Consider the following 22,929-nt stretch of genomic DNA (forward strand, 5'->3'; position numbering starts at 1 on the left):
TGACTTGAATGAAAGAAGCATACTAAAATTTAAATACTGGAACCATCAAGTTCCCAAATGGACGGGTTCAAGTCCTTCCTCTGTTCCTGCACAATCACTAGTGTGTTTGCATATCAAGCCAGGAACTCTGCGTTGACATTATCTTTGCACGCTCGCTCCCCTCTCACGCTTTATCTGTACGTTCGCTGGGCCTCAAAAGGTCTGCCACCAGCTCCCATATGAGCTCGCAGCCTCGTTGAGGTCTAATACGTACTCAATAATTTTGAGCTACATATAAGTAATGTCCGTTCCTGGAACTTTGTATTTGTACTTATCTCCCCGGTGTCATATAAAATCAGATCTATTATCTACGTTCAGTTCGACAGTTGCACTCTGTCGCTGATTGAGTGTTCTCGCCAGTCCTAATGGTTTCCACAAGTTCGGGTCCGCGCTCGGGACACACTAGAGATGAAGCAATTCTTGCCGGCTTAGGATACAAGCAGGAGTTTCGGAGGCAGTTTACCCCACTAGAGGTGGGTCCTTATCAGAGCGTTGGGCATCCTTGACAACGTTCTTGCACAGGTCTTTGGTGTTGCGTTCAGCATCGTGGGGCTCCTTCCATCCATTGCGTATGATGTGTGATTCTACCGAGACGAATTTTTCACTGACACACCGTTCTTCAGGTCCGTGCTCTTCAATGTCATGCCCAATGGTGGTCCTCTTGCGATGGTTTGGGGTGTAATGCTTTACATATCAGAAGTCTCGGATACCGTACTCATTCCGTCATACAGTGGGTATTTGCCAGCGCCTTTATCATGTGTATCGGGCTGGCCATGGCGGAACTTGCGTCTGCGGCACCAACCTCAGGTGGAGTATGTACATCATCCCGTCACCGATACAGAACAGACCTCTCATAAATGTCCAGCTCTATTATTGGACCCATTCACTTGCTTCCCCTCGTTGCCGGAATTTTCTCTCTTGGATAGTTGGGTGTAAGTATGATATTTCCTTTCAAACTTGTATCGCTGACACAAAGTATTATGCAGATGCTAATACGATCACGTCTATCGCAGGACTTGGTGAGGAACTCCATGTGCCATGAAAAAATGTTTATTGAATTACAAAACTAGCCTCAGTGGATTGGGCATGCGCGGTCCAAATCACAGCGGCAGTTAGCATCGCATCTAATCAAGTATATGTGACAACCAATGCGCAGATCTAGTGAGTTCTTCATGTCTTGTCTAGGTGCCAGTTTCTCTGATCCGTCGCAGTGGTATATTTGCAGCATTGGTGTTGTCTCATGCTGTCCTCGTGAGCCTCGGGACGCAAATCCTAGCAAGACTTCAAAGACTTTACATCCTTCTGAACGTATGGTAGGTGTTGTATTTCCACTTTACCCTAGTTCCTTCAAGTTCACTGCACGAGGCAGCCTCTGCTTTGTGGTCATTATCGCGCTTCCAATCGCAACGCCATCAGAATTCAGAAACAGCGCTAGCTATGCACTCGGGGACTTTACTAACTGTATGTAACATTTACTACTGTCATCTCATCTGATAATCGCTCTCAGTTAACGGTTGGCCATCTGGATTTGCGTTCATATTGAGTCTATTGGCGCCTCTCTGGACGATAGGTTTGGTCTATCCTTTGTCGCTCGCATTTTATTTGACAGTGCAACAGGTGGTTATGATTCAAGCGTGCACATGAGTGAGGAAGCATCCAATGCTACTACCGCCATACCATGGGCCATTGTGAGCGAGACTAGAAATACTGTAGCTATAATACTAATGCAAGCAGGTCGGCTCTATTGCAATATCTGCAGCCCTTGGCTGGGGTGCGTGTCACGTTGCCAAATGTATTGTTACGAATCTAATGGCTTCCAGGCATCAATGTCTCCCTTGCATTTTGCATGGGTAGTGACCTCGAAGGCATCTTGAACAGTCCGATTGGTCAACCTATGGCGCAGATATTTTACAACTCTTTTGGGCAAAAAGGAGCATTAGCCCTCTGGTCTCTCGTCATCGTGGCACAGTGTGTTCTCCTGACAATAGTCTTCCCATACTGCTCTGAAAGATGAACAGATATATGATGGGATCGAGCTGTCTGCTTGTTGGTTCCCGCCAGACGTTCGCATTTGCTCGTGACGGTGGTCTACCCTTCTCGCGATATTTTTACCGAATCAATAGCTACACAAGAACGCCAGTCAATACTGTTTGGCTCGATGCTTTTCTCGCTCTTGCGATGGGTCTTCTGGCATTCGCGAGCACACAAGCTATCAACGCGATCTTTACCCTCGGAGTGACCTCGTCATACGTATCTTACATCACACCGATCGTGACCCGTTTCGCATTCAAGAATGATTTCAAACCTGGTCCATTTAATCTCGGGAAATTTGTGGGTCAGAAAGCAATTGATGTGGGCTTATACTCATGTCTCTTGCAGAGCTTTCCCGTCGCAGCAATCGCAGTGTTATGGATGGTCTTCATGAATATCGTTTTCTTCTTTCCCACGACCCCACAGACTAATGTGCAAGAGATGAACTATACAGTGGTCGTCCTAGGTGGCTTCATGTCCCTTGCTATTTTCTGGTATTACTGCCCGGTATATGGAGGAGTACACTGGTTCGATGGACCTGTATCAAATATAGCATCAGCTGACAAAGGGCAAGATGATGAATCGGCGTCAGAGAAGACGGGGAAAGAGCAAGGACTAGATGTCTTGATCGTGGACGCATGAGTCTAGTTCTAGATATTAGTCAATGGTATTATCGAGCAGTATTGTAGTTGTTGTAACACGGATTTTCCCTGCTTTAGTCCCCAGTCACTCGAAGCCTTCGAAAATACGTAGCGTTAGCTTCAGTAAGCGCCCCACGGCTAACACGAACCTCTGAGAGATTATCCATCCATCTCAGAAATCATCAAGAACGCTCGAAACAGAGCTGGAACGACAAACGGACCCCTCCTCTCCGTCTCAATCTCATTGAGACCTCGCTCGGCTTGAAGGCGCTTATATCTTTCTCGCCGTATTTCGTTCTCTACTTCAGCGAGACGAACGTCAAGCTCTGCATTATCATATTAAACGAAGGCCGGATGCAGCTCAGAACTAGTCACCTGAGAATTTTTGCACTGGTCGAGACTCGAGGATGTGGCGAGGAGCATCTAAACGGCGCAATGAAGCTACAAGCTCGGTTTCGCGTACTTGTAAGGCAGTCATTTCCCGCCGAGTATCCCAAAGATCGCGCGTGAGTCGGGATGTTGCATGATTATTGGAGGTTGATCGTGACTTCTCGCGCAGCGATGATGCTACGGTGGTCGAAACAATTCGGGGAGGTGGCTCGGCACAGACTGGACGGTTGGGAAGAGATGGGTGCAGCTTAGCGAGATTTAGTGGCGTTCCTTGATTTGCCACATCTGAGCCGAGAGTGCTGGACATCTGCGCAGGGATTATTACCGGCTGTTGCTGATGGAGTGAGTTCATGGCTGTACCCTCCGCCAGAGCTTTGGAAAAATTGGGGCCTATGGGATCAGATACGTCCGAGAATTGGCTGGAACCTTCCAGCGTTTCCTGTTGCATATAGACACTGCTAAGACTTTGCTCTTGACACTCCCCGGGCTCCGGGCTTGCTGTATACTGCTCCCTCTTGTGATACTGGGGTTCGCAGCTTTCAATAGTGTCAGCCATATGGCCGTGACGAGGATGCTGACGAGGCTTCTTTGACAACTCGTGATTCTGGCATTGTATGTCGTAATTTGACAGCCTTGGTGCTCTCCGGTAGCCTGAGCTGTGAGAGCTTGTAGGCGCTTCATACGGTGAGCCCAGGGGAGAGCCTCGCGAATAAAGTAGTGAGCTCACCCATAGAGTTCTCAAGTGGGATTTGAAGGTTGGCTGTTGAGGCCTAACTCAAAAAAGCTGTTGTCAAGACCCAGTCAAAGTAGGTGACTCTCGCACTCATCAATTAACTTGGCCCTCTGACGCGTCAGAGTAATTCATTCACGTGACCGTATCAACTTGCACAAATAGTCAGCGCTAGTAGTAGCGCTAGTCAGCTTGAAGCTCGTCATTAGTAATGGTTCGATATTACGAAAAAATCTGTTCCACCAATCACGTCGTTGCTCACCGTAAGCATCAAACTTCTCTTTGACAAGCGAAAATTATGGGTCTTTTGCTGAGCCTCATCGATGCATCAATCGATAACATTAATAACACGTACCATAAACTATATCATGAATTCAAGATTAGCGTAGTATACAAACACGTAAGGTACAGCTGTGCATACTACACTCGTTACTAATTATAAGAGTCACTTGAAGCTTCAATAACGTGATGCCAGGTTGTCATTTCGTCACCCAACAAGGCTCCGTCCCCCCTCGGCCTGTTCTCGCATTCTGTTCGGAATCAAACTTATAATGATCGCTTACATTTGCTATAAAGTATGGAATCTTACTGACCTCTCTAACTTATCAAGCCATGCTTGCCATCGTTCTGCTGCTTGCTCTGCCATTCTGCACCGCAGAGTCAGCATCCAGTTACGCAGGATCAACCGTCGTTAATTCTTATCCTCCTCCCGGTGCCACCAACACTGCTGTTGACACTTACTTCCCGGATGCATCTCAAGTCGGTTATGCAGGTCCATCGCCTAGTCAGTGTCATGATAATGTTGATTCCTGTGTTCTCATAACTTGAATAATAAAATCAGCTGGTGCTGAACCTGCGGCCATTGTCACTGCAGTCCCGTTCTCTAAGGTCGAAGGCGTATTTCCCTTGTCGAGGCCCAATTCGGCAGACGGCGCAGACACCACTTTCAATGTGATGCGTCACTGGGGCAACTTCGCGCCCATGTACTCCGTGGAGTCATTTGGTCTTCCTGATGCATCCCCCGTCATCCCAGAACGGTGTGGCCTCAATGGTGTGCATCTCTTGATGCGCCACGGCGCCCGCTATCCAGCTTCCGACGAGCCTGGACCTTCTCAGTTCGCTTCTGAAATTCATGCTGCTACATCGAAAAAAGCCTTGAGTGTCACTGGTGATTTAAAATTCTTGGCCACCTGGACATATAAGTTGGCCACGACTAGCTTGACCCCTTTCGGCCGTGAATCGATGTACGTTCGTTCTCCTTTACGATACTTCCACTAACGCTTCCCTTCATCAGGTTTAGCAATGGGGTTGCCTTCCGCTACAGATATGGCGAGTTGCTTAATGCGTTCACGGACCACCTCCCTGTATTCCGCACTACTTCTATAGATCGCATGGTGGATGCCGCGTGAGTAATTCATTCATGTTTCTGCGTGCGCTGTGCCTAATAATGCTACCGGTAGCCTGACCTTTGCTGCAGGCTTTTTTGATGTCAGAACTTACGAGACCGACTATCACCAAGAGATCATCATTCAGGAGAATAACTTCAACAACACCCTCGCTCCTTGTGAAGCCTGCCCCAATGCCAATTCGGAGGATATCGGTAACTTTGGTGACACTCAGTCTAGTAAATGGGCGAATGCTTATCTCCAAGATGCTCGAAGGCGCTTGCAACCAATGATCCAAGGAGTTAATTTGACCATTTCACTATTGGTTGGCATGCAGGAACTGTGCGCCTTGGAGGTAACCTCATCCTTTACGCGGTCTTTATGGATTTCTGACTTCCTGCAGACCGTGGCCCTCGGATATTCCAAGTTTTGCGACCTTTTCACTGAGGAAGAATGGGAAGGATACGAGTATTACGCTGGTATGTTCCCTCAAATGATCCTTGCTGTTTGCCTTGCTGAGCTCGGCGGTGATCTCTGTTTGCAGATCTCGGTGAGCACATTGAGTGGTAAACTTGCAGCCTGAGTGACTAATGACTTGATTGTGAACAAAGATTTCTGGTACACATGTGGACCAGGCAATCCAACAGGAGCAGCGCAGGGCCTTGGCTATGTTCAGGAACTAGTGTCGCGTCTCACTCACACTCCCATCAATGTCTGGAATAGCAGCACCAACGGCACTCTTGACTCGAGCAACATCACATTCCCTCTTGATCAACCTATATACGTGGATTTTACCCACGGCGTAGGCATTGCAAGTGGTATGTTGCCACTTCTTTTCCAATACAAGACTACTGACGGAAGGGCTCAGTCGTCACTGCTCTGAACTTTACTAGTCTAGCTGCAACTGGTCCTCTGCCAACCGACCACATACCCCCTCACCGTGTACGCAGTCTCATAGACCACCGCTTGTCTCTATTTCTGACCAGTCACATCAGTCTTACATTTCTAGCCAGATTGCACCTTTTTCCAGCCAGCTTGTAGCTCAGGTGCTGAGTTGCCCAGCTTCAGAGGAACCAACTCATATCCGGTTCCTTCTGAACGACGCTGTAGTGCCACTGACGGGTATTCATGGCTGCACGGAAGATTCAAACGGTCTCTGCGCACTGCCCAGCTTCATCAGCGGGATGCATGAACGAATTGGGCAGATCGACTTTGCGCATGATTGCTTCGCCAATTATACCATGCCCAATCCCAACAATATCATCGATGGAAGATACCCCAGTTAAAAGGATGAGCGCTGAGCGCTCAACTACCCATGAAACGAAAGAGTATGCAGAACGCCTTTATCACGTGGTAAGCTCCAGGCTTACATAGAAATGCCCTTTACACAAAGACATCGAAATGTAGTACATAATCTAGTCCATTATTGTAAGTATGTTCTTCGTAATATATTGCTACCTGTGTCGACTTGCACTGGGCTTCCAATTTCAAGTGCTGTAGAAAAATCGCCAATAACCGGGGAGTATGTGCACAAGGGCAAACCAGAGCTAAAATCACGAGTCAGTAGATAGAATTTTCCAACTCGAGATCACTGACGCTATATAGTTTGCACGACTGTTTGTGCGCACTCGCGGTCCTATAAACCATGAATCTCGCCCCGACAATAGTTCCGTACGCCATGAATGCGAGAGAACAGAAAATATCTACCTCCCAAAGTCTGCTAAGGCAGAGTGACCAAAGTGGGATGCCAATCGTCATGGACATGCGTGCAAAGGTAGGGAACAAAGTGACAAGAGTGCGTCTTCCTGCCAATAGATCTCCCTCCTCATCTTTAAAATCTTGCGCGTGAATCGTCGTTGCAAACATTACAAAGTTGAAGGCGGCTGCACGTGCCAAAATGTTGTCCATACTAGATCCTGGTTATTGAAATATAAATCCAAGTCAACGATCAAGCTTGCTTATGACTTCTGGAACAGTCCACGTACCAAGTACGATGGTTGTACCTAATTCAAGAATTGTATATGCGATGGCCGTCAATAGGTTCTTCGAAAGCCAAGTCCTATCGCCACCAAACTCATTGTACCAAATGCTGAGGGCTTCTAGACAAGCGCTGCAAGCAAGAACCTTGATGCCATACATCGCAGAAAATATCAGGCAGACTGGCACTAGCAGCCAGCGCACATCCGCCGCATTTTGGACATTTATACGACCAGAAGGGATAGGTCGATGAGGCTTGTTTTTCCGGTCCTCCTCTGGATCCAGCATCTGGTTATATATATCATGTTTCAGGAGGTGCAGCCATATCCATATGATGATGTCCGGCACGCGAGTTACATCGGGATGGGGAGCAGTTGCGAAGGTAGATAGGGTCTGTTGCACAAAGCGAGGTCAAGGGATATGCAAGCAACATGTAGGGAAACGCACGATTGGGATAAGAACTGTCAACACATCGGACTTTGTGAACAAGAATGATGTCATGATGTGCCTGCGGATACGGCGACCGCTATCCAGAGCTTGAGACAACATGCTGGTCTGATTGTTTGCTCATTATTGAGCCAGCAGCCCACAGTTTTATAGCCCGACGTGCTGTGAAAAAAAAACATAACATTACTAAATACTAACTGACATAAAAGTTCACCGGAATGCGTGTGGCAGTGGCGGTAACCCTGCAAACCTACCCTTCTTTCGACTTCGGTCAAAAGGTGACCTCAACTTCCGGGAGACACAAAAGTATTCCCGACCTCAAGGTGTGCTGTTCACAGCATCAATGAACCTGTGAACAGATCTATTAAATGTTGGTATCTCAAGCAATATATCATCGAGTATCGAAATCATCAACATACCACTTTCACATGGGATGATGGGAATGTTTTGCATTGTCGAGGAAACACCGATCTGTGGCAAGCACACGGGCCTGGTAGCCAAATTAGCTCCGTGATCCTTTCAGTTGAATGGATCTAAGAATGCACAAGCACAGGTGCAGGAAGCCAAATATGGACCCAGCCTGAGACGGATGATGAAAGAGGTTGCATCATGTGCGGAAGTGAAAGGCAATTTGGTGATTAGTACTGTCGGGACTGCAAATGTTCATGCATTGTTACGATATGGATGTCAACTGTACTTGTAACTTAACTTACATGTCGGGATCATCAAGAAGCGGCGACCACAGTCCCCGCAGTGACCGTGTAGGAGTCACTTCGGTTTTGTCCGATCCGAACATTCATGTCGAATAACAAACCGGAATATTTCCTCCCTTGCACAGCTTTCTACAGGTTTCTATGTAGATCGTTCCATTACCATCTGTATGCAAATTGTTTCTGGCTATGTAGCCGAAGCGAAATAACTTGGAGGTAACTTCGAATTTCGAAAATGTGAGTGATGAAGTGCCTTGAAGTCCTCGGCTCAAAAAGTTCCTGAAAACATTGTAGGTACGTGCCTAGTGTAACGTAAGAACGTAATGATAGGACCTCGAAAACCTGCAATGCCGAATTTGCCTCTGACTTACCCGAGTAGTAGGATGGCAAAAACCTCTTGACCATGAACAAGACAACTTTCTGGCGCTTGCCAACGATGATCCAACGAAAGGCGCCACCTAAACTTCAATAAACTAAGCCTACAGCTCAGGTTTTTCGTTACCCATCTCTTTGCTTCTCCAGAATACCCACCATGCTCCTCTAGCTCCTAAGTCAAGTTTCATCAGTGCATGCGGCAGGGTATGCCCTCCGCCGACCAAACTCCACTCGTCCATCACCTTCGCTGGCGGCCCTCATCCTTCTCCAGTGATTGAGGATATGTTTTTGGCACCCGCCCGCTCGTACGGCCACCATTGTCGTTCTCCACCAAAGCCTGCCTTCCCTCCGCCAAATCCATCCTACATTATTTCTCGGTCTCCGACGCGCTGTTACCGAGTTATTCAGCATCAATGTCTCCGGCATCAACTGCATCTCCTCAGGTATGGAGAACTTAGAATTGTACTGCTCGTATCTTATCGGTATCCGAGTCATTAATGCATCATCGCCAGGTATCCCAAAATACGAGCCTGCACCAGTACCACCGCTATCATGATTCTCTGCCACACCTGCGAGCTCGCTTTCCAGACAAGATAACGATTAATTCCCTCGCAACTACTACAGGATTTGAACCTTCTCGTACTCGTGAACAGCAACTCGAACGGCAATGATGACTTCGACATGTTCGTCTTGAGATCCTTTGTCGAAGTTGGACGAGCTTAGAACATAGAGACGTGTCTTCCTAATTTGTTTGGAAATAAATTTTTCGCATGTCTCCATAATGTTCAGTGTTTGCTATAATCAAATTCACTTGCATTTTTCTTGAATCATCTTTCATGTTATGTCTTTTACTAAATAAACGATCTAACATTTTCCTGGTGAATGGGCGAATGCAGCAAGTGGTGGGAGATCCTCCAGAGGTCACGCTCTGGCTTGAGGGGTGCCCGTGAGGTTTCGAGGCAGCGCCAGGCTTTGTGTGATTGCTACATCACGATCGAGTCTCAAAAAATGTTACATTCAGCACACTAGATGGAACAGGCTTCATAGGTGGACAGGAAGTAGATAGAAAAAATGTAAGAAGTGCCTTTTACCCAAAAAATTCGAGATGCGGCAAAAAATTACAACCTACTATTACAAGCATTCCTTCGCAATACAATACATTGCACTGGGCTTCCCATTTCAAGTGCTGTTGAAAAATCGCCAATAGCCGGGGAGTAAGTGGACGAGGGTGTACCATAGCTAAAGGAATGAGTCAGTAAGTAGAATTTTCGGACTCGAGATCACTGACGCTATATAGTTTGCACGATTGTTTGTGGGCACCTGCAGTCCTATAAACCATGAATCTTGCCCCAACAATCGTTCCGTATGCTATGAATGCGATAGAAGAGACGAGATCTACCTTCCAAAGTCTGCTGAGGTAGAGTGACCAAAGGGGGATGCCAATCATCATGGACATGCGTGCAAAGGCAGGGAACAAAGTGACGAGAGTACGTCTTCCTGCCAATCGATCTCCCTCCTCATCTTTGAAATCTTGCGCGTGAATCGTCGTTGCAAACACTACAGAACTGAAGGCGACTGCATGTGCCCAAATCTTATCAATGCTAGACCCTGGTTATGAAAACATAAATGCCTAGTCAGCGAAAAAGCTTGCTTATGTCCTCTAGCACGGCCCACATACCAATCACGACCATTGCGCCTAATTCGAGAGTTGCATATGCGATAGTCGTCAATAAATTCTTCGAAAGACCAGTCTCATCGCCACCAAACTCGTTATACCAGATGCTGAGGGCTTCTAGAAAAGCGCTACAAGCAAGAGCCTTGATGTCATACATGGCAGAAAATATAAGGCAGACCGGCACTAGCAGCCAGCGCACATCTGCCGCATTTTGAGCAGTGATAAGACCGGCAGGAAGAGGGCGATAAGGCTTGTTTTTCCGGTCCTCCTCTGGATCCTGCATTTGGTTGCATATGTCATGTTTCAGGAGGTGCAGCCATATCCATATGATGATGTCCGGCATGCGAGTTACATCGGGATGGGGAGCAGCTGCGAAGGTAGATAGAGTCTGATGCACAAAGTGATGTCAAGGAATATACAAGCAACATGTAGGGGCACGCACGATTGGGATAAGAACTGTCAACACATCGGACTTTGTGAACAAGAATAATGTCATGATGTGCCGGCTGATACGACGACCGCTCTCTAAGGCTTGAGACAGCATGGTCTGATTGTTTGCTCATTTTTGAGCCGGCAGCCAGCACTTATATAGCCTGACGTGCTGCTAAAGACTTGAAGTTGCCAAATAACTAGCATGAAAACTCACCGAAATGCGCATGGCAGTGGCAGTGATCCTACAAGCCAAATAGGTCACCCTCAGGCTTGCTTCTGGGTTGCTTCTGGGAGATACAAAAGCATTCCCAACCTTGTGCAGTTCACGTAAGTACTATCCAAGCGTGTCACGAGCGGAATACTGCACCCCAAGTAAGGTACTAGCTAGTATAAAGCTAATGGCCAGAGTCGTTCATCTCCATTTTCAAAATCGGTGCAGAGTAGTTCTTCATAAGAACTGCAAGGGATGTTTTTCTGCCATCCAGGGGCTTCAGTGCACAGAATACAGTAGTGTTTTGTAAACGCTCACTCCGTTTGGACACGTAAATTTGTATGTATTTGCTTGGCGTAAAATTTGCAACTTGCACGCTGTGGCGCTGACTATTTAGCGATGGGCTCGAAGACAACGACACCGATCGGCGAAGAATGTTCCCGGTCGAATGATAGGGTAAAAGTCTGCTATTCGGGGTTCTCCCGTCACTAGCACTAGTGGTCAGTTGATAGTAACTCCGTTACACATCCTCAAAACACGCTGCATGAAGTTTTATCAATCGTACATCATGCATCAAGCCAAGTTGTTGGGGCAATCATACTGCATGTATTCTATTTGCCCCCCTTTGAGCTGATAGTCTTCATTCTTAGATCCTGTGACATCCCAATGTAGTCAATCTCGGGCACAAGGCTCCCAATTGGAGTGTAGCTCCGACTTCATTGGTAGATATTGCACAGATACACTACATGAATTCCCCACATTCCTGCGGGGTTCTTGCTGTATCCATGTGAACTATGTCGTCCATGAGGCTTTTTGACAGCAGCCATGAACTTTGTCTCTACAAGGTATGGTATACAACTAAGTAGCTGACAAGGCCAATCTTACCAATATCTCCCAGTGGAATAGGCTCGGACACGTGGTGGATGATAGGTTACAGTTCTATTTGCCGACTGATCTGAAAGCCCACCATCACTCTTTTACCAGGCCAAGGTCGCCCCATGCTACTCGAGTCCCAGTCTGCAAGCAAGGGAATTGTGTTGAGAGAGTGACACGGATTTACAGGTACGCCTGTAATGCTAGATCAAACCGTAACCTGTGTAAGGATAGTATATCCTTTACGCCCCGACTAACGCTTCAAAATCAATTCTCGATTTAGCCATGCATTCGAAACCATCCACATGACACATTGATCTTTCGCCGAGTCAGATACATCCCTCTCCATTCTTTTACTCTTTCGTTAATTTACCTCGTGCTCTCGTTCCACGATCCCCGTACCTCGACCTATATCTTTACTCTTTCCACATGCTCCTCATTCTCATTCCAGTCTAGTCAGCAAATTCTATGTTCAGATCCCTGCTCCAAGCACGACCAAAAAGCCTCGTCTCGATTACCTTTGCACTCGTCTCGTATCTACTTCGTTTTGTTCACTTTCCCCTTCGAACTCACACACAACCTTACACCTGTCGTCCACTATATGAATAGATTTTGTTATCTTGTCATCCGCGTATCAAGTGAATACAATCCTCGCGAAAAAACCTCACTCATTTATCAGCTCCTGCTATTCTCTTGAAACGATGCAGTGCGCTGGGGCGACAGAATTACGGACTGAGGTGTTACCAACTCCTCATTGCCATGGAGCTTTCTAGGGAAATCGTCTAATTGTTTCGTGAGTTTCGCTCATCAGAAAGGTATGTGTGTGAATAAGCGTTATAATTACAGTACGCGATAAGCCGGTTCTTCAGAGGGTAACACACCCAATATGCCACTAAAACGGTACGAATTCTTCAGGAGAACCAGCAGCAGCTACCGGGGTTGGGAACATTGGCAAGTATAGGCTCGGACTCTCCGCGCACCGCTCTATATGGTCTTGCGACTGTGATGAGGAAACCTTTCTCCTAAGCATCATGAGCCTCACGCACTGCCGAAATCCTTGATATCCAGAAATAGTGCGGTCATGTTAACACATCAGCTCTGAAACAACGTGAGGCAGTGAACATTATGCGACTCCCCATGCTACAAACGCCTCCATGACATTGACGCATCAGCCCCACATCGCATGACTCATCGAAGCACATAGCATTTCATAGTATACACTTGTACGTTTTGTCTACTAATGGACAACAAACACTGATAAAACAAAAAAAACCTGACCTTTCATAAATGTTATCCCTCTGTGTTTCTCCAGTCTCATCATTCGTGCACTTAGTAGTTAGCATCTTGCTCAATGAGCTCAAGGGCAATTGCGGAGCGAGGCTTGATAGAACACTTGAAGGGTTTAGGGTGGCTGGGAGTGTGTATATTCAAACTAGCGCGGAACGTGACAAAATATGCGACATACCTGGATGAAGCTGTGGATGGATCGACTTCAGGTGTGATCTCAACACCATCCTCGACGACCTTTGAAATATCAAACGCAGCAAGTGACATTGCAGTAGATATCCAAATGAAGGCATCGGCGAGGTGGAGGGCTGTCAATGTCCAATGAAAAGTTAGCAGCTCAGATATATGTTTGTCGATTGACGCGAGTCTGACACACCTGGGCAAATACTGTGGAGCCAGGAGTTAGCATTCACGCTCAAAACCTGCTATATCCTTACCGTCTACCGAATCCGAAGCAGGCTGTGCGAGGCTCCGTCTCGGGTTCCTTTCCATCCTTAGCTAAGAAGCGTTCAGGATTGAATTGCGAGGGGCTAGCATATGTCCGTGGATCGTTGAGCATGAACCTGTTGCAACTCAGAACATCTTATTCTGTTCATCATTCGAAGGGGAGGACTAACCAAATGTTAGGTAAGATTATGGAGCCTTTTGGAATATAGTACCCGTCATGGATATCGTCTTTAGTCACACAGTGAGGGAGAGCTGTCATTGAGATACCCATCATCAAATAGTGGTGTCATAAACGAGATCTCGATACCTGCAGGAGAGACAACATGCCAGCGGAGGATTTCTTTGACAAGGGCATTAGTATAGGGGAGGGAGTCACGGTCGGCAAAGGTGGGAAAACGGTCAGGACCGACAACTGCATCTATTTCAGCCTGAGCTTTCTTCTGCACATCAGGGAAAAGTGTCATAGCTAAAAAAAGCGAGTATAATGCAGCAACAGTCTGAGGAAATAGGTTAGGTGCTCTCAAAAGATGTTATAGGGAAGGACAGACCGTATCGGTACCACCGGTGATTAGGGAAAAAGCAGACCACTTCACACCGTGTTCCTCTTCCGCAGACACATCACTGCCTTCCAAGAGAGTCGAGGTAAAAGACACAGGGGCGATGCCGGCAATCTGGAAGATTTGAACTTCAATCCATGATCGCAAAACTGAAAATTGGTCACCATTTGGTCCTTGACAAACTTGTGGGGTGCAGAAACCATCTCTTCAAGGTTCTCACGCCCTTTACGTGCTGTGCGCTTGAAGCCAGCACCGGGAAACCAAGCGGGGACCTTTGTCACTAAGATTGCCAGATCATCAGAAGCCAGCGCAAACATCAGAATAATGTAGCTCACAGAATGGCAAGATATCAATCATAACGGCACTGGGAGCTGCGGCCTGCGAGGCATAGGTTGTAACGCGGTTTGCAAGGTCAATGAAAGGATCATTGTTCTCTTGCACTTCATAACCATGAGAGATGCGCAGAATAACAGTGCCAACAGTACTATAGTAAAAATCTAAGATAGTATCACTGCGAGGATAAATAATACATACTGTCGAATATGCTCCTGCAGTTGGTCGGGTTTTGCAAGCACACGCTTCAGAAACCGGCGAATTTCAACCTCCTCGCTCATATTGTATACTTCCACTGCGGCACGAGTTCCAATGACCTGATGGAAGTTCCTGCGCTGCAGGCGAAAATGGTGACCATAAGCCATGAAAGGCAAAGCGTTCTTCCAGCCAACAAGTTCGCCAAGTATGGGAAGAACAGGACGGTCAGAGTACACAATGCTTTTACTGTCCATCGTTTCCATTGCAGCCTTGACAGAGTTCAGCACAATGATGTGCCGACCCAGAATCTTAATATGTGTGATATCACCTGCAGAAAATATTTTTGAAAATGCGTGACTTTGGAAAAAGGAAGGCACTCGCCATACTTCTGACCCCACTCAGTAAATGTGAGCCAGGGCTTGACGCGAGGCATGTCTAGAATATTGCCAATGAGAGGCCACCCTTGGGGACCAGGTGGATAAGGTGCAGGATTCTTCTTGACCACCTGCTTTACCAGATAGACTCCGGCTGTAACACCGGTAAGGCATAGTAGTAGGTCTAGCCAGGTAACGTTGGTGGTTGTCAACATGATCTACTACTTGCAAAGGATGAGCAACTCGAGAACGGGGATGTAGAGCGAATTGATTGCTAGATAAGAACAAGATGTGGGGGAAATTAAAATATCTGATATTAACTGGACAAACTTCTTGATACGTACTAGTAGTGCTCGCGATCGAGTTGCTTACTATACATGCTGTTTTATCACTGTCTCCGGCGGTTGGACAGGGTACCGACTGCAAGGGAAACCCGAGGCCAAACCTCTAGCGAGAGGCTGCAACTCTCTCATATATGATCGAGGACAACTTGAAACTACAACTTCGCAGACTAGTACGAACCTACCGCTGCGCTTAGTCGCTAGGACCCCTGGCACTTCCGAGGACCTGGTCTTACCAGTGTTCGGTCCACCTGGCACCATATGAGTATAACTAAGTCAACTTACGTTGATACATTGGTATATCATGCGTAATTCTCGGCTCTTGCTTGAAGACTTCGGCTCGTTCAAAGTCACGGTTGCCCTTGCAGTTCTGCAACTCGTAGCGTACTAGTATGGCTACAAGGACTCCTGCCGCAGCCTCCAAGTTACACTTACAACCAAACACAGACGACTCCGAGGAGATTCTTGCCAAGTTGGGATACAAGCAGGAGTTTCACAGGGCATTCACTCCACTAGAGGTAGGCTTGCCAATGACTCAAACACACGCGTAATCAAACCCATTGTACAGGTGTTTGGAGTCGCATTCAGCTATATAGGACTACTCCCTTCTATAGCGTAAGCTGCCGCTCCGACACACTGAGCATAGCTTGTTTACTGACAAAGCTACTCAGATCTGTGCTATTCTATGCCGTCCCAAATGGCGGGCCTCTCGCGATGGTCTGGGGGGTAAGTGTTGATATTCATATGCGAAGAGTACTCTCTCATAAAGTCTCATACTCTTCCTCTGCGCAGTGGGCGATTGCCAGTGGTTTTATCATGTGTATTGGATTAGCAATGGCAGAACTCGCGTCAGCAGCGCCTACTTCCGGTGGTGTATGTCCTAGACTGTCGTCGTCACAGACTTGACTCAACAAAGTTTATTGGACTTACTCACTTGCCTCTCCACGGTGTCGCAATTTTCTGGCATGGATAGTTGGCTGTAAGTCCCATGTTTGAGTTTGACATGATATGCAACCCGTGCTGACCTCCGCAGATTCAAATACTATACAGTCCATCACAGCAGTCGGTAACAAGCTTCATTCCTTCACACAACCTGTTTCTGATATCGTGGGACTAGCTTCTGTGGACTGGGCTTGCGCAATTCAAATCACTGCAGCAGTTGGTATCGCCTCTGACCAGGCGTATGCAACGACCAACGAGCAGCTTTAGTGAGCCCGTCCTCTTCCCGACATCACACCCTTTATGATTGTCTGTCACCAGCGGCATATATGCAGCGTTAGTGTTATCACATGCCATCCTCGTCAGCCTCGGTACCAAATTCTTGGCAAGACTGCAGAGGTTATACATCTTGCTAAATGTGTGGTGAGTATTATGTATTCCTCTCTGATCGTTTTTTGAACATTCCTGGAGCCTCTGCGTCATAGTCATCATTGTACTCCCGATCGCAACGCCATCAAAATACCGAAACAGCGCGAATTTTGCACTAGGGAGCTTTACAAGTTGTATGTATTATGTGCCAGTTAAAATCGCGGCTCACGATCAGTTGTAGTGGACGGCTGGCCATCGGTGTTTGCATTCATTTTGAGCTTAATGGCTCCTCTGTATACGATAGGTTAGAACATCTTATTCTGAATTGTCGGTTCACGTTCCCAACCCACCAGGGGGTTATGATTCTAGCGTGCATATGAGCGAGGAAGCCTCGAATGCCGCTACCGCGATACCATGGGCAATTGTAAGTAACACTAGAAAATGAGCGATTATTCAGCTTACCCCAGTTAGATTAGTTCCATTGCCATGTCAGCCATCCTTGGCTGGGGTATGTGGAATGATGTACAACATCGCTATGATTTTGAGGACATCTTCTTATCTAGGAATCAACGTCTCGCTTGCCTTTTGCATGGGCACTGACCTTAACGCCATCCTAACTAGTCCCATAGGCCAGCCCATGGCGCAGATCTTGTATAATTCACTCGGAAAGAGTGGAGCCTTAGCTCTCTGGTGTTTCGTTATTTTAGCGCAGTGCGGTTTATCGACATGCAGTACGTCCATAGGCTAATCGCAGAGCAGGTACATGATGGGGTCCAGCTGTCTCCTGGTCGGCTCTCGCCAGACCTTTGCATTTGCTCGCGATGGAGCCCTCCCATTTTCACAGTATTTATACCAGATCAATGGCTATACAAGAACACCAGTTAATACAGTCTGGTTTGACGCCGCCCTTGCTCTCGCAATCGGACTTTTGGCGTTTGCAGGCACCCAGGCTATCGACGCGGTATTCACAATTGCTGTCACCGCATCATACGTCTCTTACATAACGCCAATCGCGACTCGCTTTGTGTTCAAGAACGATTTCAAACCTGGCCCATTTAATCTTGGGAGACTGGTCAGTCGAGCTGTAGTAATGTCATGGTATTCCTGCTAATTTCCTCGCGCAGAGTTTTCCTATCGCTACGATCGCTGTATCGTGGATGGTCTTCATGATCATCATTTTCTTCTTCCCTTCCACCGCGCAAATAAATGCCCAGACGATGAACTATACAGTCGTTGTCCTGGGAGGATACATGTCGCTTTCTGTTTTCTGGTATTACTGCCCAGTATATGGAGGTGTGCACTGGTTCAACGGACCTAAATCCAACTTCGCACCTGCTATTAAAGGTGGAGATGAGAATTCGGTGTGTGAGAGGAAGGAAAATCGTGATACAGATCTCTCTGGATCAGCAGTAGATTCATAAGTCGTATTCGCGTGCCGTCATTAAGCACCAGCTGGTATATATACTACAGTAACTATAATTCAACACAAGATATGCAGTGGATTCCAAATTTTATACGAATGATCATCCCATGTTTCAAGCCTATTACTCATTAGAGGCTCGTGCAATCTTCTCCGACTCCGTTGCCTCCGCGTTCCTATAGCCATCGATGTTCCTAGCAGCCTTGTGGAGTAACAGTCCGCTGAGTGTTGCGAAAAGAACTGCGAACCATGGAAGGATCGCACATAGTCGCACTTTGTCTCGTTTAGCACGGAGATCGAATACTATAACTGGTTTATAATACGCACGGTAGCTCTGCTTACTATATTCAGGTGAGACACCGATACTTTGCTCGAACTGCTGAATGACACTTTGAGATAGTGCAACACCATTCAGAGTTGCTGTGATTTTGGTTGATCGAGTGGCGAAGAGAACATCACACGCGATGACAGTAGCCAAAAGCCACAGGGCGCCAAACAATATGAGAAAAACTTGGAGGCGCACAAGGCGCTGTTTTCTCCCGATTGATGAAATTTGGGAGAAAGCTGAGACGAGGGAGAGGACTGTCAAAAGTGCGCAGGCTGCCGCCATGACAGCGCAAACCGAGTAGATGTCTTGAGACGAGCGTCAAAGAAGCCCATTACGTGTCTCACAAGCACCTTACCATGATAGTTAATATCCACGATGGTGCCATTAGGGGCCACGCTCCTAATGTACGAGTCTTCTTGGTTGGACCTTCATTGTGACTCTTCAATTCAGTCCTCGTGGAAGTTACAGTCTTTACTCACTTCACTAGAGCATTGATCACAACCGACAACCCCACAACCGAGAACGCAAATGTCAGAAAGAGCGAGACGAGGAGTAAAATCTTGGCCATGGTCATATGGTATCAGAGAGTGGCGTGGTAGTGGCTACAGTGCGGCGCAGTTACGAACAAGTTACGAATGTATCATAAAAGCAGGAATGTTATATCACCTCTGAAAGATCTGAACTACGTAGATCCGCTCCTTGGGCGCAATGAAAAGTCACGCCAAATATCATCATGACTTGACACGAGTCCCAAAAACTATCATGTGTTGTTTGCCTTCTGTGAAGATCAGAATGCAGATACCCCTTACAGTAAAAAAATAAGATCCGATCATCACTCAGAACTCAGACATGACCGCTCGCTTCTAGTTGAGGGCGATAATGATGATCACGCATGTGCCTATCCAGATCCTATACTGGCGTTGAGAACTTACTTAATCGGTTTAGAGAACTGAACCTACCTCTCTGCAGTCAAAGGACTGCTGGCATTGGTCGATTATGTCGGCGCCAATTTTCCATTTGCAGGGATACAGCCCACACTCGTCCTCATCGGCTTCCCCCGGGCTAACGTCAACTCCTAAAGCGTCCACCTGGCTCAGGGAGCTGGTGTCTGGATCCGACAGACCGTTTAGCTCTACAATTTCACCTGGTTCAAGCTCGGCGTATGACAGTTTCATCAAATGGAAATTGGGCATCTGATCGTGCTCTCGGGCTTCGGAGAGTTTCAGATCTTGAATCTTGTCGTGCTCCACGGAAGACTTTTGATGATTACGTCCAAGCTCGATGAGGTCAGCACGCAAGGAGCCAACCTGACATTCCAGTTGCCGGCATCGTTCTACAAGCTCAGGGTGTTCGGCAGCACGCCGTCTGACAATATCATCTGTTCGCCGATCTTTCTCCTGAAGAAGGGCGGAAACACCCCTCCATCGATCGACGTCTTCTTTCAGCGCCTTTATCTGACTCTGTATCACAACGTTGTCAAGAGATGAACCAAACACAATCAGATAAATTACCTCGAACATGTGTTTGATCAGAGTAACTCCATCGCGTGCCTGACCTTCTGCAATCTTAGCCTTCTGCTCCAACTCAACATTCTCTGTTCTGGTGATGTTCACGAAACTAGAAGCCTGCGTGTATTGATCACGGAAAAAGTCGCGGTCCTTTTCAGCCAGACCCTTGGAGCGAGTCAAGGCGTCCAAAGAAGAATTTGATCTCGTCACGTCCGCAACAAGTGCCTCGTGCGTCTCGATCATGGAGGCGCGCTCAGCAGACCACTTTTCGCGCTCGGATTCCCAAAGTTCCTTGCTACGTACCCATTCAGCACGATCGGCTTCCCATTTGGTACTTTGTAGCTCCATGGCTTCTCGATGCGCGTCCCACAACGCACGTTCTCGGGCACTTGCTGTTTGTTGTTGTGCCCAATTCTCCCGTTCTGATACCCATGCAGCACGCTCCGCCGTGATAACTGTTTGTTCTTGTTCCCATTGAGCTCGCGCCGCTTTAAAGGTGCCGCAAGTCTCCGTCAACGACTTGATCTGAGCAGCAAGACGATCACGTTCCTCCACCCATCCGGTCCGCTCACCAAGCATTTCGGCCACTTGGAGATCCAATTTCTTGCGTTCATTCTCCCATAGCTCGCGTTCTCGCCGGAAAGTCGCCTGGTCCGCATCCCAAGCCGCTCTAAGCTCGTCAACCGGGCGTGCCTTGGTTTCAAAGCGATCTCGCTCAGCGGTGAGCCTCACGATATCCTCTTCCAAATTACGGCACCCCGCCTCCCAAACTGCGCGCTCTTGGTTCCACTTGACTCTCATGTCGGCAAGCTCAGAAACAGCTGAATTGGTGTGCATTGTGCCCACGGGCTGGGCGTTTGATGCGATTCCTTCTCGAGTAGTCGCGCTTGGGGGCTGGCAGGCCGCCTTTACCTCGGCTTCGAGTTTTGAAGTTTTCTCGCGCTCAAGTGCCAATGCAACTTGTAAAGCTTGAATCTCGTCAGACTTCTTGTGGAGGGCGGACAGTGCCTGATTGAGCCGTCTCACAGTCACGTCGCTCTGTGCAAAAAGGTAAAGGGGTTAGTTAGTCTATCGGTAAAGTTGGGCTGCAATGCGATACATACATCGTGCTGCGGTACACTACGTGTTGGTGAACTGTTCAAGTTAATATTTGACGTATCAAAATCTTCATCATCCCTGCCTTGCTGCTGACCCTGACTTGGGTTGGCGATCATACTGGCAACTTGTAAGTCATCTGCATGCGTTGCATGCATTGAAGGCTGATTCGATTCGTGGTTATTTCCCCCTGGCTCCGTAGGTACAGGAGGCGGCTAAATGAAATGAGGTGGGAGCCAACAAAATATATTAGCGACGAACCTGAACACCATCATTATCATTGCCCGTCTCTGTATCGTCAATGGCTACATCCTGCCGTCGCACTTCAATTTTTTCCACAACATCTACCTTTGGCACCACAAGCGCTGGATTGCCACTGAACAAGGCCTCCTGCGTACATTCCTCGTCCTCCTCACGAAGAAGGATACGCTGAGTCTCTTTGTCTTGGGGCCCACTTTGTGTGAAAGTGTCGATAGTCGTGCTATTTCCTCCGCTGAGGTCAACATATGCATCCTCCATCTGCTGAACCATTTCGAAGTCTCCCTCGTGAGCTCCCTTGTTAGACGCGAATGGGTGAGTGTCTGATCTCGACTGTTTGCCGTTGCTTGTCATAGCCAGAGGCGCATGTAATCGTGCAAGGTCGTTGATAGTTTTCTTAGGTGGTTTATCGGCAACTTGGAAAAGTTCCTTCTCGCGCAAAGCCTGCTCATACAGTGTTTTCCCTCTAGCTTGCAGTGCCGCATCAGTGACACCAGGAACAAGCTCATCGTCGCTTGAATATTCGTCAGGACCAGAGTATCGCCGCTTTCCCTTATCTTTCCGCGGAGATGGGAAGCTTTCAATGGAGCTCATCGGAGGTTCGTTATCATGTTCTGTGGTGAGCGATTCAACCGTCTTACGAAAGGTTTTGGGAGAGATACGTGGAATTGGCTTTGTGGGTAGTTTCCGTGGTCGAAGTGGCACTTCACTGCTTGAAGCGACGGTAGGCAAGGCTGATGCTGCCTGGGCCTTCCTTGAAGTAGATCTTGGGAAAGAAGGTTGTTTGGGTGGTGGCGGCTGATCGGTGTGCTTCCCATTCGTCATGTGATTGGGAAGTGAAGGCTGGGACTGCGAAGACTCTGTCTCTGGGACAATCCCAGAAAACGGTGAATCGCTGGTAGGTTTCTTGTAACCTGTCGCAGTAGCAGTCGTGGGTGGAGGCGTTATAAACTTAAGAGGCGGATTAAGAGGCGTGTCGTAAGGATCTGCAGTACCATAGTCTGCATTCTCGCCCATATTTGCATAAGGATCTCCGTCACCTTTATCCGAAACGATGCCCATCATGCGGTCAAATATCTCTAAGCGAGCTAGGGCGGCAGGAGACAATGATGGTTGGCGCAGCAAAATTGGAGGGGGAGAGACTGAAGATGACTTCCTGGGATGGAGTATCGCAGGAGTAGGAATGCGTGATCCGACTGAGGATTGAGTCACGACGTGTTTGGCTGCAGTCTCTTGTGGTGCTATATTTGATGTTGTCTTCTTATTAGCGAAGCGAGCTATGGGTGGCTTTTTCGAGTTGGGTATCAATTCGGCTTCCTCTGTAGATGACAACTCGATAACATCGTTCTTCGAAAATGACTGCACATTTCGACTTGGGCCACTGGATTCTTCAGGTTTTTGGGTGGTCGTGACGCGACGATGATCAGTGGCGGATGAGGGGACGTCGTCTTTGGGCTTGGGCACGGCGCGTTTTCTAGGCGGACCAACTCTAGTGACTGAAATTCCATCGCCTACTCCGCCTGATGCAACGACGTTATCATCGGCATCTGACTCGATAA

At 47.7% G+C, this 22,929-nt stretch overlaps 10 protein-coding genes across 10 annotated transcripts; 3 read left to right on the forward strand and 7 right to left on the reverse strand.

Moving 5' to 3' along the window:
- The first annotated feature begins 270 nt into the window (after window positions 1-270).
- HD556DRAFT_826928 (amino acid/polyamine transporter I) lies at window positions 271-2,895 on the forward strand. Its single transcript, XM_041311753.1, has 15 exons — window positions 271-512; window positions 562-608; window positions 663-717; window positions 771-851; window positions 905-971; window positions 1,026-1,058; window positions 1,110-1,200; window positions 1,251-1,352; window positions 1,409-1,500; window positions 1,547-1,609; window positions 1,657-1,727; window positions 1,774-1,810; window positions 1,860-2,007; window positions 2,058-2,370; window positions 2,419-2,895. The coding sequence occupies exons 1-15, from the start codon at window positions 405-407 to the stop codon at window positions 2,710-2,712; spliced, it is 1,602 nt and encodes a 533-aa protein (XP_041156156.1). The 5' UTR covers window positions 271-404; the 3' UTR covers window positions 2,713-2,895.
- Window positions 2,765-3,919, reverse strand: HD556DRAFT_826965 (uncharacterized protein). The gene is made up of 4 exons (XM_041311754.1): window positions 3,829-3,919; window positions 3,087-3,776; window positions 2,861-3,037; window positions 2,765-2,807 (listed from the first exon to the last, which is right to left on the reverse strand). Exons 1-3 carry the CDS (start codon window positions 3,830-3,832, stop codon window positions 2,871-2,873), a joined length of 861 nt encoding a protein of 286 aa, XP_041156157.1. The 5' UTR covers window positions 3,833-3,919; the 3' UTR covers window positions 2,765-2,807; window positions 2,861-2,870.
- Window positions 3,920-4,281: 362 nt separating this feature from the next.
- On the forward strand, window positions 4,282-6,640 carry HD556DRAFT_1275681 (histidine phosphatase superfamily). The gene is made up of 8 exons (XM_041299227.1): window positions 4,282-4,615; window positions 4,673-5,075; window positions 5,126-5,236; window positions 5,292-5,571; window positions 5,620-5,695; window positions 5,801-6,034; window positions 6,085-6,158; window positions 6,212-6,640. Exons 1-8 carry the CDS (start codon window positions 4,444-4,446, stop codon window positions 6,500-6,502), a joined length of 1,641 nt encoding a protein of 546 aa, XP_041156158.1. The 5' UTR covers window positions 4,282-4,443; the 3' UTR covers window positions 6,503-6,640.
- Window positions 6,641-6,703: 63 nt separating this feature from the next.
- HD556DRAFT_1447298 (UbiA prenyltransferase family) lies at window positions 6,704-7,742 on the reverse strand (the record flags this gene model as incomplete). The annotated part of the gene is made up of 4 exons (XM_041307248.1): window positions 6,704-6,763; window positions 6,813-7,132; window positions 7,202-7,586; window positions 7,641-7,742. The coding sequence occupies 4 exons, from the start codon at window positions 7,740-7,742 to the stop codon at window positions 6,704-6,706; spliced, it is 867 nt and encodes a 288-aa protein (XP_041156159.1).
- Window positions 7,743-9,721: 1,979 nt separating this feature from the next.
- Window positions 9,722-11,400, reverse strand: HD556DRAFT_1399958 (UbiA prenyltransferase family). Its single transcript, XM_041303805.1, has 4 exons — window positions 10,843-11,400; window positions 10,404-10,788; window positions 10,014-10,333; window positions 9,722-9,964 (listed from the first exon to the last, which is right to left on the reverse strand). The coding sequence occupies exons 1-4, from the start codon at window positions 10,942-10,944 to the stop codon at window positions 9,905-9,907; spliced, it is 867 nt and encodes a 288-aa protein (XP_041156160.1). The 5' UTR covers window positions 10,945-11,400; the 3' UTR covers window positions 9,722-9,904.
- Window positions 11,401-13,245: 1,845 nt separating this feature from the next.
- Window positions 13,246-15,327, reverse strand: HD556DRAFT_1433860 (cytochrome P450; the record flags this gene model as incomplete). Its single annotated transcript, XM_041305265.1, has 11 exons — window positions 13,246-13,327; window positions 13,382-13,511; window positions 13,565-13,590; window positions 13,641-13,766; window positions 13,821-13,902; window positions 13,958-14,147; window positions 14,199-14,321; window positions 14,372-14,487; window positions 14,543-14,691; window positions 14,742-15,066; window positions 15,120-15,327. The coding sequence occupies 11 exons, from the start codon at window positions 15,325-15,327 to the stop codon at window positions 13,246-13,248; spliced, it is 1,557 nt and encodes a 518-aa protein (XP_041156161.1).
- Window positions 15,328-15,845: 518 nt separating this feature from the next.
- On the forward strand, window positions 15,846-18,182 carry HD556DRAFT_1244367 (amino acid/polyamine transporter I; the record flags this gene model as incomplete). The annotated part of the gene is made up of 15 exons (XM_041298443.1): window positions 15,846-15,971; window positions 16,022-16,068; window positions 16,125-16,179; window positions 16,246-16,330; window positions 16,370-16,432; window positions 16,487-16,519; window positions 16,571-16,661; window positions 16,714-16,815; window positions 16,864-16,955; window positions 17,003-17,065; window positions 17,115-17,185; window positions 17,233-17,269; window positions 17,325-17,472; window positions 17,521-17,833; window positions 17,886-18,182. The coding sequence occupies 15 exons, from the start codon at window positions 15,846-15,848 to the stop codon at window positions 18,180-18,182; spliced, it is 1,623 nt and encodes a 540-aa protein (XP_041156162.1).
- Window positions 18,161-19,077, reverse strand: HD556DRAFT_1495438 (uncharacterized protein; the record flags this gene model as incomplete). The annotated part of the gene is made up of 4 exons (XM_041308867.1): window positions 18,161-18,454; window positions 18,509-18,814; window positions 18,865-18,935; window positions 18,989-19,077. 4 exons carry the CDS (start codon window positions 19,075-19,077, stop codon window positions 18,306-18,308), a joined length of 615 nt encoding a protein of 204 aa, XP_041156163.1. The 3' UTR covers window positions 18,161-18,305.
- A 373-nt stretch (window positions 19,078-19,450) lies between these two features.
- HD556DRAFT_1244348 (uncharacterized protein) lies at window positions 19,451-20,260 on the reverse strand (the record flags this gene model as incomplete). Its single annotated transcript, XM_041298440.1, has 2 exons — window positions 19,451-19,969; window positions 20,021-20,260. 2 exons carry the CDS (start codon window positions 20,258-20,260, stop codon window positions 19,451-19,453), a joined length of 759 nt encoding a protein of 252 aa, XP_041156164.1.
- Window positions 20,261-21,493: 1,233 nt separating this feature from the next.
- On the reverse strand, window positions 21,494-22,051 carry HD556DRAFT_1193629 (uncharacterized protein; the record flags this gene model as incomplete). The annotated part of the gene is made up of 1 exon (XM_041296233.1): window positions 21,494-22,051. A coding segment is annotated over one exon (558 nt), but the record flags the coding sequence as incomplete, so codon positions are not given.
- Between the last annotated feature and the right edge of the window lie 878 nt (window positions 22,052-22,929).

Source organism: Suillus plorans, assembly GCF_016647745.1.
Source record: "Suillus plorans strain S12 chromosome Unknown HD556scaffold_62, whole genome shotgun sequence".
Lineage (NCBI taxonomy): Eukaryota > Fungi > Basidiomycota > Agaricomycetes > Boletales > Suillaceae > Suillus > Suillus plorans.